We start from the raw sequence: 17,718 nt of genomic DNA on the forward strand, positions 1-17,718 counted from the left end.
GATGTGGGCGTTCCGGCCAGCTATTGGTTCAGAGATCCAGTGTAAGGCGTTGCGTAAATATTTACACATATTTATTAAGTCACACCGGCACATTTTAAATGTGAAATGTTGACTATGATTTTTATTATTATTTTTCTCTTAATTCTTAAACTGTTAAGACTTTAAATTCAAACGAAGATGCCTTATGCTATCTGCTGAATGCCACTGGGGAAATGCTATAAACTTCTATTTTCATCAAATCGATAACATTGTTCATTTATTTATTTTCATATACACACAAAAAAAGCGTACTGATACCCAAAGGGCGTAATGTAAGTCTATGGCTAGATGTTGATGAAAGTTAGATGTTTATGCTTTTAAAGCCCGTGGGAATCTTTCTCCAGAGGTGTCAAAAGCGGAGGAAACGCCATCCGACTCGACGCGTTTCGGGACAATGGGCGTTCATAAAATAGCGTCATGTTGGCGACAAAACTTCCGGTATAAGTTGTTTATGATTTCATAGGAACAACAAAAGTTTTTAAAAATATTTTTAATTTTAAAAGCATTTGAATACCAAAATATGTGTACTGGGTAACGAATTAAAACAGGCTTCAGATACGTCTTTAACATTAAATGATTAAAACAGCACAAATGCAGCTTATTGTAATAAATGTGGAAGCTATAAAAGCTAGAATATTTTAACAGCTATCCTTAAATCAAGCAATGTGGCAAACATGCATTTGTGTGTTGAGCAGAGCGTTTCTAGCTTCTCTCCTCTTCATCAAATGAATTAATCTTTGATTTGTTTTAAAGCGACAGATCAGCAGTCGTCCTCTATGCATAATTCGTCCACATCTTAACGTCAGAGTTTTCCACCTGAAACAAAATGAATCCGCAATTAACTGTTTTGTTATTAGAAGTCTCATTTTGATTCATTTGTATTATAAGAAACATATAGTACCTTAACAGCAGGGATAGTGTAGGCGTCAGCAATGCATAGAGGCACGTCTGTGTACGATAAACACATATCTCCAGCAGAACTATTTGGAGTCTCATCTGTGTTTTTCCCAACTGGATGGAGACTGCATGCATGAATGAGAAATGGTAAAGTTTATAAGCGAAATGATTGACACGTTCCTCAGCACTTTCATTCACGGTAATTCCTAACCTTGGTGAGAAATGTGTATTTGGACTCTCAGTGAAATATTTTGGGCTCTCAGATGTATCCTTATCACTCTGCTGTGTAAAGTCCGGCTCTGTGGTACATCTGGATATCTGAGTTTGGATGTTGCGACGACATTCATGCTCCATCTCCTCAAAATAAATGAGTTGATGTTATACAATAAATAATCTATAGGACCAGGTGGCCCCGAAATGATTTGTCATCGTATGTACTTCTGCATATTTTTAGAAGAGAATAAATAAATAAGATTTTTGAATAGAATAAAAGTGTGAATGGGATTTTTTTAAACTTTGGAGGTAGACCATAGTGAACAGCTCATCAAAAAATAATATTTGTCATAGAATACATGGAATATAGTGCATTAATCTTACAGACTATGTGTACTTTTTATGATGAAATAAATGTTTTTTTCTGTTCATTCTCACATTTGTCAGGATTAATCATCATACACTATATTGGACGGATCATGATTCATGAAGAAAGAAAACACAATGGGGTCTGACCAACAAGAATAAGTAAAAAAAAGGTAAGGCAATTTTATTTAGGGTAAAATACTGCTTTAAGAAAAAAGTTCACTAAAGCAAGTTTTTATTGTTGAAGAAGCTTGTCGTATATTACAAACCAATTCTTTAATGCTGAAACCATCTGTAAGCTGCAGACTTAGTACACGTTTTGCCATAATTCTGCACAAGACAAAAAAGGCGAAATAATTATTGGCCTATATTATTATTATTTATAAATTTAATTAAGATGCCAGACCTTAAATAAGACGCCAGACACATTTCTCACCTCTGAGTATCAGCCATATGAGAGAGTGAAAGGTTGTGCATTAATCTCAATTTGTGTTTAATGTCAAAGGTCTTTGACCCGATCGGTGGCTTATTGCTTCTCTGTTAAAAAGAAAACAACAACAGTACTGGAAATGTTCAACCGAACCCTTACTTCAAGAAAAAGCATGCATCTCAAAAACGAAACTTCAGATTCATCATTTCATAAACACATGATGGTAACACTTGTTTGTTGAGAGCTTTGAATAGCGGCGTCTGTTAAATGAATTCTATTAATGTGAATGTAGGATGATAAAAATGTCCTCTACCGTGAGAAGCATCTTGGAGCTGACTTCTTCCAAGAAGGTGGACTTCATACTAGAAAATGTAGGCGCTTTGACCTCTCGAGTGAAAACCTATAAAGACGAAGTACAGCTTGTGTTGCTTGGTATAAAGGTGTTTTATTAGTATTATTATTAATATTACTACTAAATAATATTTTTATTTACAGTATAAATGTGGCAGTCTTTGTGAAAATGCATATAGCTGTATGTTTTTATGTTTTAGGAAGGGGGTCGACATATTTGGTACACCATTTTGATCATTAGCGCCCATATGTCACAATCCAACGAGGATAAAAATCCCGTCTTCTTTCTCCCCTTACGGAAAGTCTTGCTCCCTTTGGCATTACATTAAATTATGCAGTATAAAAAGAGTGCGAACAGTGTTTTGTGTATTCCTTCAATGGTGGTTATTTGCAACTTCCATGGGTTAAATCGTGACAGCTGGATGTGTCAGTCAGAAGACAGAGGTGACGGCACAAGTGTCATCTCTCACAGTTGCTGTGTTACTCTGTGCACCTCACAATCTTTCAGGACATGCAGTGTGTCAGCTCACACCCTGAGGTGACAGGGTCTGAGTGAGGGGGCCACGCGACACGGCCGAACTGTTCATATGGGTGCTTTTTGGCACACGTCATTGTATGAACGATGTTAGGTGGACCTCACGTCTACAGCTCCTATACAACAGCAGCGACTGCAGCGGTAAAGCTCTGTTTGAATGCAAGCACAGTGGAACTTGAGGGAGAACAGGTGTCTCTCAACTGGTCCGAGAAAATGATTTGCTTAAAAAAAAATAAATCTCAAAGGCTCAAAGGCTAATTTGTGTAAAACAGACATTTTCTCATGGAAATGTGAACGAGAGATGTTTAGATATGTTATATCTATATTCTCACACACATTGTTTGTCCATGTGATCTAGTGTTTAGTACCTTTCTCCCTTGCTGTAAGTGGGCCGCAAGGCTAAGTAATACCCCTGACTGGTTCTTCCCAACTCTGCTCAACTGTCTGCTCAATGTTTACCATCACCCTCCCTCCTCCAGACCAATGCTCTGTTTGCACACGTCCACAATGACAGGGATGTGTGAGAAAAACTTTCTACAGGTTCCACTCTCAACCCAGCTTCACTGCTCCTTCTCTTCATCCTCTTCTCTCACCTCCGCGCGGACTCTGGAAACAACTGACGTCTTGCAGTCAACTACTTTAACACTCGTTTTCATAAAGCAGACCTCCAAAAATCTATAATATCTCCTAGATATCAGGAGTCCAACAATTCAATAGTTTTCAGTTCACGCCAAAATGAAAATTCTGTCATGAATTACTCAACTTCATGTCGTTCCAAACCCACCAGACCTTTCTTCATCTTACACAAATTAAGATATATTTGATGAAATCAGAGAGTCATTTGTTTGCTATTTTTGTAGCGTTACAAAACTGAAGTTGTGTCACTAATAGCATATGGACTGTTTTACCAATGTATTTACTATGTTTCTGGACCTGGGAACATTTCATTTGTGTTGCTGTCTATAGAGGATCAGACAGCTTTCATCAAAAATATTTTAATTTATGTTCCAGGCTTGTTCCATGAGGTTGAGTGATCAATGACAGAATTGTCATTTTGGGGTAGCTCTATTGAAGCAATATTCGCTTGAGCTGAGAGATATCTCAGAGTATTCAAATGAAATAAATCTGTTGAGGCTTTATTTTTTCACCTTTAGACTGTGATGGTTTACTTTCTAGACTTCACAGACCAACACTATTACATATACAGGTCCTTTACTGGTTCTTCTTATCAAAAACATTTTGCATTTTATATGTAATGGTGGTTTTAATAAGGCCAGGTGGTGGTTTGTAATCAGTTACAGACTACAGTTTGTAAGTAATCTACCCAGCACTGGAAATACTAACATAGTTACAAAAGTGCTGGATGTTGAAAATAGTCAGATTATATATGTATGTAGATGAAAGGGAGGGTTATGTATGTTTGTGAGATGGTGTATAAGCACATGCCTGCTGCAGGTGTGTTTGTCTCCCCGTGTTGCTAACTGGGATCAGAGACGCTGTGGTTTGACACTTACCTCAGGAAACATGAGCTCAGTTTCATCTTGTCCCCAACTCTGTTTGCCCTGCTGTTGGAAAGCGTTCACCCCTCCTCCACCTACTTTTACTGAGACTGGCATCTGTGAAGAAAGCAGACATACAAATAGACAACAATTTATAACACCGTTTGAGGACTATGTTTCAGAAAGTTACATCGATTAGCTTGAGTTGACTACAAAGCTGTTTAAAAATGAAGCTCTTATGTCCTTATGTTGTTCAAAGCCTTTGCAGATTTCTTCTTTTTAAACACAAAACAAGATTTCATAGAATGTTTCAACTGGCTTACCCAAAAAAACAGAAGTCAACCCTACAGGCTTACTTTTAAGTTTATCAAAAAAACATAATTAATTTGAAAACAATAAAGACAGTGCCTGGTTGACAAGTCGCTCTGTTCTAGGACTCTCGGACTGAGATGGATCTCCACCTTTTTCCCACTTTACAACTCGGCCAAACCTGAGCAATACGTGTGAGCAACCAATGGAGCGAGTGTAGGATTGCTAATATATTCCTAATGATGTGCTACTTCTCAAGAAGAGCCTCGGACACAGCCCAGCTCACACCCGATAACACTGCACACCCGGGTGAGGACACACTTTGTCTGCTGGGTGCAAACTGGCCCTCCGGAGCGCTTTCCTCACAGCACTGTGTAGCAGCTAACAGACATGTAACAAACCTGTAAACCAGCGGAGAGAACGAGAGTAAAATTAAGATTTTGTTGATGAATGGTTTTAGCTATGGGTGGAGCTCAGTAATGTTGGATTCAATATAAATGTCATGCGGAAAAGAAAAGAAAAAATGGGTGTGTAAGTGGACAAAGATGGAACAGATTTGACTGAGTGATAATGGAGTGATGTTCCTCAGACATATTTGACTGTCCATCCTGAAAATAAAAAGGTGTGAAATTCAACATGACAGATAGATATTGTGACTCAGCATCTCTCATAGAAACCAAACACCCTGAGGTAAATATAAAAAGAATGTGTAATTTATAGATCTCAAATATCTCTATTTCAGGATACAGCTGTAATTATTGGGACTGTGAAGTTTGACAGGCTGTACAGAAGTAACCAGCCAGCAACAGAGAACTATAAGTAACAGTGAAACCAGAGGAAAAACCTATTGCTCAGAGGTTGCTACCTACCTATCCATCTCTTTCTGTCTGCCTGTTTAAAAAGACATACAGACAGGCAAAGAGATAGAGAGATACATTGATGGACAGACGGACAGACTATTTCTTTACTCTGGAAAAGGTTGTTTAAGGTTCAGAGAGCTCTTTTACAAACAGTTTAACTCTTTCCCTGACCTCTTGGCATGATGTGACATCCCAGGCCAAATTGGTCAGTCTCTTTTGTGTGTGAAATGAATTAGACATTCTCCCCTGGGTGATGTTTGTCCATGATGTGCTGACTGAAGGAGATCCTCCTCCACTATTGAGCGGGAGAGGGTCCTGTTTGGTCATCTCACTGCTACGTGAACAATCAATTCTCTTTTCCCATAAAGTTGAGGTTAAACTGGCTTCCAGCAGAAGGTGTGTTTGTGGAAGGCCAGCAGGGCAAATATCATGGGGAGAAAGGATAGTTGCATGCTTTTTTAACACTGGCAGAATTAAATAGAAGTTATTTTTTGCATTTCATTGACTGAAACTAACTAAAATGTTTGTTGTAAGAATGAGTAAGACACGCAAACCAAAGGAATAGCGGGGAAAGGCCATTGAATTCTACATTTGTTGCTGGTGACTGAATGAATGAGTAGAAGCTTACATGTGTGTGTTGTGCTGTGGAGTCACCAGGTTTGATCTGAAGTTTTGGGAGAGACCCAGACCTCTGTTTCAGCAGATCCTCAAGAGTCACATTTGAGCTGGAATTAATGCTGTGTTCTGACAAAAAATGTGAAGCAAAAAATTTCCAGATTTAAACTTAAGAATGGAAGCTTAATTTTACTAAATCGGTATACGTATGTCTGTTTGGTTGACATGATGGCAAAAATATTTTTGTTTTATTAACTATTCATAGCGTCAGCTCTCACCCACTGCTTGTAGTTGTTTCTCAAGTTGACATGTGCTACTTTGTTGTTCTGCCCAGACCCTGAACACCTCCTGTTCCCTGCGGCTCTGAAGACACCCGAGTCGTTTTAGCTGTTTCTGCAGTTCCAGAACCTCACAAAGCCAGATTAGAGATGATTAATCACTCGCTTTTTAATCACTTCAATTCCTAGTAAATATCTATGGAGAGAGAACGCAGGGCATAATCACCAGATAGTAGCGTGTTTTAGGCAGACACCTCAGGTATTCATCATCGTGTGTGAGGGTTGATCTGGTGGCCCTCTGAAGGCTGACAAGCTTCTGTGACAGAAAGAGTAAACTGAGGATGCAAAGAGGATCTCTAACTGTTGATCAATGCACAGTTTAAAAAACGTTTGAGAAAAATATAGTGATCTATAAACATTGGAGGTTTTTTCTTGTAATCCGAGGGTCTCGTATGTGCCACTATCTTTTAGAAGGGCTGGGAACCCCCAGCGTACAAAACCAATGAGAAGTAAACATGCAACCACAGGAAGCCATTAACTGCAACAGGGACCAATTAGGCCCCAGCAGGTGTCCATGGCTCAGCCTGCTTTGGTCCCGGCTCAACATCATGAAGTCTGGACAAAGTTTTTGGCCGGGCTGAGGAAACAACAGGGCAGTTTCATTTGCTCAGCAATTTGTACCAAAGGTTTCCTACTGGCAGCCCATAAAGTCCTTTATAGCTTTCCCTTTGTCCTCTCCTCCAGTGCTGGTCATTAGAGAACACAATTACAGCCCGTTGAAGAAGTCTTGCTTTTATAGGAGGAGATTGATAAGCCAGTGACCCCTCCCCCACATCCTTACCCCCCAGTCTCTAACTCTTATTGTCTTCTACCCAGACGGCCAAAATCAAAGTCAATCACAAGTCCACACCAACTGCTTCCCCCATATTACAACGACAGGCTTCCTCAATCTTCCGGACTTCAGTAACACTTCAAAGTGTCTCTGGGAGACACACATCTACTGTCCTGTTACACTACAGCACCGTTACATTGACATCTAGATTCATTTTTGCTCAAGAGATGTTTGCCATTCACCTCTCATGAAAGCTTTGTACACACTGTAGAATATATTCACTTCCGCTAGGCCAGATGAATTCATTTGGTTGGAGGTTTTGGCTAAAATTCATTTTAGGAGGGATATAAATGGAAAGTGACATGCAGTTAAAGTATGGACATATACAATATATATACACAGTTTAGGCTGTATCGTTTGGATTAAGGAGAATTATATAATTTTTTGGATCTTAAACGATCTCTGTCTTTTGCAGACTTTTTCGTGTCTTGTCAAATTTGAACACAGTCTTAGACATTTCTTTTTAAACATTACAGGAGACATTGCAAATGTCTCAATTTTCTCTCAATTTTCTCTCTGTCTTGGAGAAACAACTGAGAAATTCACAGGTGAATTTTCCTTCCTATGACAGTTTAGCAAGGTTGGGACACCAGCCATGGTGAGAAATTGTATACTGGTATACTGAAGCTGTTGCTGGTGAGGTTGTAATGGGGCACTGTCATGAATATTTCACCACAGAGACTTCCTCTAATGCTCTGATGGAGAGAAAGGAAATGGTCAGCTTTATTTGAAATGGTAATGGCTACCCCACTGAAGTGGATGATGTGTTTGTCACTACAGTAGGCGGTGTATGGATATGTGTATGCATACAGTACGTGTTGGATGGGTGCACTTTGACCCAAATGTCCAGGATCTTGAATGTTAAAAAACGTTTGAGTTTACAATATTTCGAAAGCACATTTATGATATAACATTATATAATAATAATTTATAAACATTTGTAATATATATATATATATATATATATATATATATATATATATATATATATATATATATATTATATGATAGTGATTGATTGATTCATTGACTGATTCTGTGTTTTTAAAGCTTGTTTGTTTCTTTCCTGATCTTTCCTGTTAATCTAAATTTAAAAAAATTGTTCTGTCCTCGAATTATTAATTTTTTAAAACATAATGAGGTCTTACAGAAAACATCTTAACACTTTGTCTTAAAATGTTCTCATCACTGCCTTCTACTGGAGAGATTTGGTAATATTTCTCTCTCTCTCTCTCTCTCTCTCTCTCTGTCTCTCTCTCTCTCTCTCTCTCTCTCTCTCTCTCTCTCTCTCTCTCTCTCTCTCTCTCTCTCTCTCTCTCTCTCTCTCTCTCTCTCTCTCTCTCTCTCTCTCTCTCTCTCTCTCTCTCTCTGTCTCTCTGTCTTCTCTCTCTCTCTTCTCTCTCCTCCTCTCTCTCTCTCTCTCTCTCTCTCTCTCTCTCTCTCTCTCTCTCTCTCTCTCTCTCTCTCTGTCTCTCTCTCTCTCTCTGTCTCTCTGTCTTTCTCTGTCTCTTCTCTCCCTCCCTCCCTCTCTCTCTCTCTCTCTCTCTCTCTCTCTCTCTCTCTCTCTCTCTCTCTCTCTCTCTCTCTCTCTCTCTCTCTCTCTCTCTCTCTCTCTCTCTCTCTCTCTCTCTCTCTCTCTCTCTCTCTCTCTCTCTCTCTCTCTCTCTCTCTCTCTCTCTCTCTCTCTCTCTCTCTCTCTCTCTCTCTCTCTCTCTCTCTCTCTCTCTCTCTCTCCTCTCTCTCTCTCTCTCTCTCTCTCTCTCTCTCTCTCTCTCTCTCTCTCTCTCTCTCTCTCTCTCTCTCTCTCTCTGTCTCTCTCTCTCTCTCCTCTCTCTCTCTCTCTCTCTCTCTCTCTCTCTCTCTCTCTCTCTCTCTGTCTCTCTGTCTCTCTCTCTGTCTCTCTATCTCTCTCTTCTGTATCTTCATCAAACATAAAATCGTCCTATAAGGTGGAGTTTAACACAAATTATTTTTCTGTGAGTCTAGCTGATATAATGTCATTTGTCTGTGCTATGACCACCTCACATATCTCTAAATTAAATTAAATTAAAAATCACAAAAACCAAAGCTGTTAAACTGACCCGGTGAAGTGAAATTCTTACACTTAGAAATAGAGTATACCTGTTCTCTATGTCCTTCTCTAGGTCTGGAATCGTGGAGCTTCATCTCTTGTCTCTGTCTTTGAACTTTTTCCGTCAGTAATGCAGCACGCTGATATGACAGCACTTCTCTTAAGCGTTGTAGTCTGTAGTACGTCTCTAGATGGCGCTAGAATGTAAGACAAAGACAGCGAAAGCGTAGGAGAACGTAGAAGAGCAAAAGAGAATATGTATTCATTTATTCTCAGAGAATATAGCATATGACTACCAATAAATAATTCTACATGCAGGTGGATGCTGCACACTGGTGGTGCTTGTGGAGAGACCGCCCTCCCTCAATATGATTGTAAAGCAATGTACAATAGCTATCAAAAAGACTCATTCATTAAGTCATTCATTCGTTATTTTGTTGCATAAAAAAACAAAGGTTATAATTATAATTATAAGGTTACAATTAGGCTGATTATATTAGCTATTTTTTAATTATAGCTTGTAATTTATTATAAACAATGTTAGAATAAAATACTTTGATAAACACCTTTTAATTAGTTAAATTTACCTATTAATTCTTTAAAAATATATGCAAAATGCCTACAGTAATGCATTTTAACTGTCTACTGGGGGTACATTTTGGGCAACAGCTGGCCTTTGACTAATAAAACTGTACAATATTTGATGAATATTTTTTACAGTGCAGCTACTAAATATTAACACTATATATATAAATATTAACACTATATATATATATATATATATATATATATATATATACTGTATATATATATATATATATATATATATGTTTGTGGTCTTTTCTACACAGGTGGCGTTTCTATTGACTTCACTTTGTTTCTATGGTAATCAGCCTTGTCTTTCATTGACAATATTTGCACCTGGGCCTTTGTTCTCACACACAGCTAGCCTTTTAGTCCATCAAGGAATCCTGATTACTAATCGGGTTTATTATGTGCTGCAATTTATCGACTATTTAAACAGACTACCTGGTTTGTCTACAGTTCATACAAATCACGTTTTGATAAGAGATTGTTTGATCAGGAAAGGAATACTGATAGCACCTGATCTAGAAGAGCTTTTCTTTTCCTCTCAAGCGCTTGATCAGAATCCCCAGCATGAGCAGAAGTCGCTGCCATCGGCCCTGTTCTGCTGGGGCTTTGTCGTCTCCCCTGCCTCTGACATTCAGACGGACCGGCTGCCTTTTGGAGAGAAAATCACACTCGGATGACAAGACCCAACAGCAGCTGTGCTCTTGTCTTCTCTCATCACAGAGATCACAACACAGCCTTGAGTAATTGCATGGGTTTTCCTGAATTGGCCAGTAATCATTCTGGAGAGCTAAAGAAACTGAGCTTGTACGATTGCTAAAAGAGTGTGAGATAGTGTAATAATACACAAGATGCTGATGATTTTAACATGGGCACAGGACACGGATCCTTTCATGTCACCGTCATAACATATTAGATAAAATATCTCATCTAGAAAAATTCTTCCCTTTCTGATAAGACTACAGAAATACATTTAGCATTTTTGCTTAATATGATACAATACGTTATTGTCCGTTGCGTATTTACTGGTAGCTGGAAGAAAAACAAGCAACCCAAGTATTGATATGCGTATCGAAACTTAATATGGAATACGATATGGAATGCGTTTATTGTCATTTTTACACCATGTGTGACTCGTTCAAAATATCAGTGAAATAAAAAGTGTGTATGAAAGGTAGGCCTGTGCCAAATAAAAAACGTGATACTAATATGCAAAAATGGACTTTGGCGTGTGTATACTATGTGAGGAGTAGGTTATGGGGTAGATGCGTATCATATGTATGTTAAAACCGCGTGTCATATGTACGCCAACATACTTCGTATCTCATGCACGCCAAAATGCGCGCCAAAGTCAATTTTCCGTATCAATACCACAAGTTTTTATTTTTATTTGGCGTGCTACTTGTACGCGAGACCACAGGCTCAAATTTCGAGGCGGAACTGTTTTATAATGTCACTAAAATTGATTTTTGTCAGTCTCTGTTCGGTTTCCCAGAATCCCGTTTCATAAGGCTGTTATTTGTATGCACCTCAATACACGACTGTCTAGGACAGATAATTCCTTCCTGCTGGCACTTCTTATGCAATACGGGCCTCTTGTGATGCCGGGCACTTATTATTACACAACTCTTCCTGTGCGCCACTGACTAAGGAATGCTTGGAAAAAACCGACAGGTGCAGCGCCGGTTAAGGTTTGACATGAACCGCATAGCTTACATTGTTTCAAAGGCTTGAGAACGTACGCGACCGGCAAACGCGTTTAACAGAATATTTCCCGCCCGTTCTTATTACGGTTATGTATATAAATGCTTCTTTATTTCCTTAATGGAAAAGCGCCATCGCATGTCTAATCTGAATAAGCTAATAAGAAAGTCAACATGAAATACATAAGTGTGTTTAATAAGTAACACAAACGGGAGAGCTAACTGTCTTTTTCTTGAGTGATTCCAATCACTTCCTCAGTTCACGGTGTGTGTCCGTCTCTGGAAAAGGCCAGGCTGTATTTTACAGGCTGTTCGGGAAGCGGAGAGCAGCATCAATCAGTTTGTTTCCACAGCAATAAGAGAAGGTGAAGGGGCACACAGTTATCTTGTCTGTTAAATGAGGAAGTGTCAGTGAAGGATGACTGGGAGCCGTGCTTTAGCGGGGTCTGTGTCAGCCAGCATGAATCAGGGCCGGAAAGATTCACGCCACAGCTAGGCAACAAGGGCTGCAAATATCGACCGGTTCTGATTTTCATTCCCATAAATGATTCGCTTCCTTGATTCCAATTACACTGAAAGAAATCCTTAAGAAACTTTAATACTATTTTTCAAACTAACAGACTAAAACAACTGGAAGCGGATGACACAAGAAGCCTCGCGCATTTATGTTACTTAACACACTTAAAATGAAGGCTGGTCTGTGTTAGAGCTGTCGAGAGTTGAAGCCACAACCTCAAACAGAAAAAAGCATCAACCTTTTCACATTATTTATCTCTAAAGCAGTTACCACTTTGATTTATTTGCCAGTAGATAGCGTTCTGACCACTTTATAATTTAAATCTTATATAAATCTTATACGAATAGCAATCGGTACGTCTAACATTTGTAATGTTATTTTAAAATAACTGCTTTCAAGGAGACAAAGATGGCTATTTTTGGATATCCATCTTTCCGTATTTCTTTCTGGGCTGTACTAGTACACACCGAAGGCTCTTGGCTCATTATGAACCAACTCATATATCATGGTTTGTGTCTGTTTTTTGACTTTTATGTCGACATTTTGGTCTGTTATTTTCCTGTTTTAGATTTGTGGTCAGATTCGAAGGTTCTTTATGGATTAGTTCTTTCGTTGTCTCCAGGTGTTATATATATATATTGAATCCCATTGTAACTTTTAGGTCTTGGTTGTGTTCCTTGGCATTTAGTTCTCCAGTTCTTGTTTGTTTAGTATGTTTATTGTGTTTCTTGTATTTCCAGTGCCTTGTTACTTTGTCTGCATTAGCATATAATCCCTGCTTGCATCTGAGTACACTCTTGTATCATTAAAAAAGCCATTTGTACACTTTCTGAATGTTTAACACTGTAAAAATTAAGTATCGCGTTGCAGAGCTGCAATTTTAGATCTACCCATATTGGTGGAAGAACGTAATTGGCAATGGAATTAAACCCTGTCAAAATAATTTCTTTGTTGTTTAACGTCTCTCTGTTCCTGTCAGGGCTATACCTAAATTACAGCCGCATTGTCAGCCACTGAGAAACATGTCGGTAGGATCAAGCACGATCCCGTGCACAACTACACTATCTATTTTCCCTTTTTCCCCACAATAACAACTTTTAAGTTCCCACCGAGCAAGTAAATTGGCACAGAATATAAAAAAGAGCTCCGAAGCATAGGTACAAAGAATCTAACAGAGTGTGGTAATGAATGTGCAAAGGTCTGTGAAAAGAATAAGGGCCTTTGACTAATCAAAAGGACTCGTGAAGCCGACCTGGGGACCGTGTTGCTAGCTGTAACCAGGGAGACCAATACTAAAGTTGTCCGTTTGTACTTTGCCTTTTCCGTGGATGAAGATGTGGACACAAAAGAAAAGGATTTCATGAGGTTCAGAGATGTTGTGAGATGATTGCAGTCACTTTGAAGACATGCAGCAGGCCTCCCCCGTAGAGGAAAATCACATAGATCCAGAGATGTGTGGCTTGATTGTGTCTAAGGAACAATACATGAACTCAAAGTGCACAGCAGTTATGTAACGTTTTTTTTTAAGACGTATTCAGGGTGTTCATTTCATTTTATTTTTTTTCCTCCACACACTTCCATTTTTAAAATGTATGCCACACAAAACAAAATGCAAAGAAAGCATTCCAAGAACTTACCTAACGTGTATAGTATCTTAAGAAGAAATGTTCATATGTGCTATTAAGTGTTTTAATAATTGGTGTCTAAATACAGTATTTTAAATATATACTGTATATATGATCATTATAATGCATGCTATTAGTCACACGTACCTTTTCTGGAAATTGCACTGATTTGTAAGAGTCCAGGATCGGCGGCAGTGAACTGATATGATACATATCTTCATTTTTCATTGTCATATTTAAGCCAGTGAAGCTATGAAAATGCAAAAGGGGGAAATTAACTTGTTTGTTTGTTGGCCTGACGTTTGAGTTTACAAAACCTATCAGAGAAATACATATTTGATTTGTTTAATCTTTGAAAAAGTTTTCACCATAATAATCACCTTTTAGCAGTGAATATGGTAGGATAATTAAAAACTGTAGTTCTTAAATGGCATGAAGTCAAAATGCATAAATTAAAAAGAAACTGTAATATTGAATAGAGAAAATCATTTAGATTTATTATTATTATTATTATTATTTTTGATCAGCATTGTTGTTCCCAGAAACAATTAAAACAATGAATCCAGGAAAAAATAGACTTACCGGTTATTGAAGCTTTTGATATTATGTGCTTAACCAAACTAATACATCTCTAAGCCTCTTTGAATTTGAACAACCGTCTCACAAGTGAACAGCTTTTCTAACAGCTAACTACACACAGCAGTGTGCTAACTGTTCTACGTGCATTTGTTATAACCGGTGCAGTTTCCAAACATCACGAATTAGCAATTTTCAGAGTATTTTTCAGATTTTTTAAAATTTATCCACACAGCTACTCCGCAGAAAGAGCTCAAAGCGAAGCGCGACGAGTTTCAGACCCGACCTGTGTTTAAGGGGTCGTTGCCATGGTGCGAGCTTCACAACCCCTGTCCTTTTCATAGCTTATAGCCCATTCATTTCACTTTGTTCATTGTAGCGCGGTGTGCTTCAAGTTTTTCTGCTTACATTAATATTCATAAAATCTCCCCGTTTAAGGCTGTTGCTCACATAACAAAATGTTTGCTAGCTTTTTATGTCTTTTGTTTTATTTTCATATTCATTATATGTTTTGAAGATATATAGAACTATAGAATAACTAGAATTGGAATGGTAATAAAATCAACACTTAGGCCTTCGTTTATATAGGGCCTATAGCCTAAAGTTGTATTTTAAAGCTACTGGTTGTTTACAGATGATTTCTTCTTCATCTAATAATAATGATGATGATGATAATAATGATAATAAAAACATGTCTTTTCTTTTTTTATTATCAGAACCCTTAAAAATGACTTGGGAACAACACACAGCATATAAACACACCTCCACGTTGCAAAATAAATACTGTACACGGCTGGTTCGTCGATCAAACAGTCACCGAGTCCATATTACACACAAACTTTGAACAGTTCTCAGATATTAAGTGTCTATTCTAAGGCTTTCAGACAGCGTCGCCTCGACGGCTATTGTTTTCTGGCACAAAGGAAGGACCGCGTCCTCTGGATGCGTTTCACCGGTCGACGTCCACATCCTCTTCTCCGCATCACTTCCACAGATCGAAACAAACGAGTCTGTCGTTCAGCCCACCAAAGTGAAAACAACAGCAATGTGCAAAAACACCACCGCTTCTCAGTCAACGCGTAAAGGTAACCTGCAAAAAATTCACTGAGTGATCAGCAACACCTCTCAACGCAGGGAAAAAAACATTCCAGTCAGTCTGTTAAGAAAGCGGAGTATGCGTACGTGAAGGACGCGTTCTTGCGTTCGGAAGTGCATCGCGTCTCGCGCGCTCGGGTTTAAACGGCGCGTCGACGTGAAAACATTCAATCTTTTTAGAACGCCGCTGCGTTCCGTTCCATTCTAAGTTCACGCGTAACGCCTTCTCGCGTTAAATCCTCTATGTTTTGGTCAGGCATTTTATGTAAACATTGCGACGCGTTTTGTTTTTAAGCGCCTGGTGAGTAAACGTGCCGAGATTTTAAGTCGCGCGGAGAAGTTAAAAGCAGTTCACTGTCGCGCTCTTCAGGTGTTTGCGTGCGGGACGCGTTCTGCGCCGTTTTATCCAATCGCTGCTCTTTCTACACGCGCCAAGCGCGCACGTCCACTTGAAAATAATCAGCTTTACAAAGGCGTCTCAGTATTCTATATTACAGCGCGCTCCGTCCGAGAACGCAAGAACGCGTTCTGTGCGAACGACCCTTTAAACGACGTTATTTCTAAAAGCAAATTGGGTGACTTGTGTTTGACACATAACTCGCGAACGTGAGTCTTCACAGTGGACCTTTCGTTGTGAAATGAAGTAGGCCTAGTTTGGGATATCAGCTCTTAAGGTGAGGCAGAGATGACAGTTTATCCACTTTCCCAAAAGCAGCGGCGCTTTCCACACCTTTGAGCCACTCTTTGCATTTCCTCATGACAGTCTCGTCCACGTCTCCATCCTCCTCCTCGTACTCTACGTCGTCATACTTGTACTGATCGTTGAGGAGGGAGATCTTCACAATTGTGCTAATGTCATTGGAACCGTCCAATTTGGCAACAGGTCCGGAGCTCTTATTGCTGGAGCTGCCCTGAGCTCTCTTGGATGGGAAAACGCGCCGGTGCCTCAAGTCCGCGGAAGCGCAGCACTTCTGTTGCTTGGCCATCATCTGCTTTTCCAGATTGCGCTTTTGGATGACCAGGATGGCTTCGGGGGTCAGGCTGAGGGAGAAGTGGATCTCTTGTTCGCCTTCTTCTTTTGCTAGAGAGGTCCTCGAGGCGTATTTATGGCTGGACTCTCCAGAACTGGACCGCGGGACGCTTTCGCATGAGGTAGCCAAGGGTTTGGGGACGCTCAGCCATGAATGTTTGCTGTCCGTCTCGGGATCCGGAGGGACTCTGGTCGGCTTGCTTCGTCCCAGCTGCTTTAGATTGGCTGAGGGCCACGATGTGGACAGTTTATCTTTCTCCGATCCCTTGTCGTCTCCCGTCCTTTGACTGAACGTGGCTTGAGGAGGCGCGACGTTGTCCCTGCTCTTCTTTTTCCTGAACAGCTCCTTTCTAGGCGACGATATCCGCGAGTGCAGGTTTATCGGTGGAAAAGGCATTTTGAACGCTACCGACGCGCGAAATAATGAAGAAATCTGTTCGTGAATGACGGGAGATATACGTCCATTCGCCTCGGTCCACCGGATCTTTGGCTATTAGACGCAGTAGTCCATCGCGCTCCGCATTTCGCCGCTAGACTGACAAGGGGCGGGGCATGCGCGGGCTTTATGAGATGTCACGCAGAAGGGGCGTGGTCGCGGCATGAGGATGAAAACAACAAAGCCATGCTCACACAAGTGCCTCCCATAAAGGAAGTTCATTTCATTACACGCGAGCCAACAAAATAAAGACAAATTCTAAGCGTTCAGCCATGAATGTTTTCAAACTGCAGCTGTATCTATTGCTTTATTTAAAACAAAGATTTGCTCAAAATGTTGCACATTCAAATAAATGTTTGTCTGTTAAATATTGTTTTTCTAATATAATGGCATCCATACCATATGCTTTCCTTCTTTAAAAGTAAAATTAAATAAATGGGGTTGGTCCGTTAACATTACAATCATTTTTACTTAATTTTAGTAAAATAACCATTACTTACCGACCTTTATTACACACACAGACACATCTGCGCATTACCATTAATTTTTAAGGAATTAGAACAGGATAACATATTTAAAATAGCAATATATTGCTATAAAGCAGATGCAATTGACAATTTTTTTTTTGCTGATTGCCGATATTTTTTCCTCGGTGACCTTGGCATAGCACAGAGGATGCTAAAGACAAGCAACCTCCATGGTTATTGATCCGTCGCCCTCCTTTTCAGCAATTCGTAATTTCACAATGACAGCTGTTCAGTCAAACGGCCCCTGTGAAGTGTTCCAGCCC

The 17,718-nt window shown here is 39.5% G+C and overlaps 2 protein-coding genes across 4 annotated transcripts; both read right to left on the reverse strand.

Annotated features, from left to right (window-relative positions):
* Window positions 1–526: 526 nt before the first annotated feature.
* si:ch211-130h14.4 lies at window positions 527–14,944 on the reverse strand. Of its 3 annotated transcripts, none has more exons than XM_043254535.1 (15): window positions 14,374–14,944; window positions 13,939–14,041; window positions 13,419–13,483; window positions 10,460–10,597; window positions 9,406–9,552; window positions 6,619–6,708; window positions 6,393–6,522; window positions 6,128–6,243; window positions 4,346–4,447; window positions 2,259–2,345; window positions 1,952–2,052; window positions 1,785–1,845; window positions 1,148–1,290; window positions 941–1,061; window positions 527–855 (listed from the first exon to the last, which is right to left on the reverse strand). In XM_043254535.1, exons 4-15 carry the CDS (start codon window positions 10,532–10,534, stop codon window positions 814–816), a joined length of 1,215 nt encoding a protein of 404 aa, XP_043110470.1. In that variant the 5' UTR covers window positions 10,535–10,597; window positions 13,419–13,483; window positions 13,939–14,041; window positions 14,374–14,944; the 3' UTR covers window positions 527–813. The 3 variants fall into 3 exon arrangements, with proteins under 3 accessions (XP_043110470.1, XP_043110471.1, XP_043110469.1); XM_043254536.1 differs by having other exon boundaries at window positions 13,419–13,636; XM_043254534.1 differs by lacking the exon at window positions 13,419–13,483.
* Window positions 14,945–15,059: 115 nt separating this feature from the next.
* On the reverse strand, window positions 15,060–17,047 carry prr18 (proline rich 18). The gene has a single exon (XM_043254537.1). The coding sequence runs from the start codon at window positions 16,887–16,889 to the stop codon at window positions 16,125–16,127; it is 765 nt and encodes a 254-aa protein (XP_043110472.1). The 5' UTR covers window positions 16,890–17,047; the 3' UTR covers window positions 15,060–16,124.
* Window positions 17,048–17,718: the final 671 nt, after the last annotated feature.

This window comes from Puntigrus tetrazona, chromosome 13, assembly GCF_018831695.1.
Source record: "Puntigrus tetrazona isolate hp1 chromosome 13, ASM1883169v1, whole genome shotgun sequence".
Classification (NCBI taxonomy): Eukaryota; Metazoa; Chordata; class Actinopteri; order Cypriniformes; family Cyprinidae; genus Puntigrus; species Puntigrus tetrazona.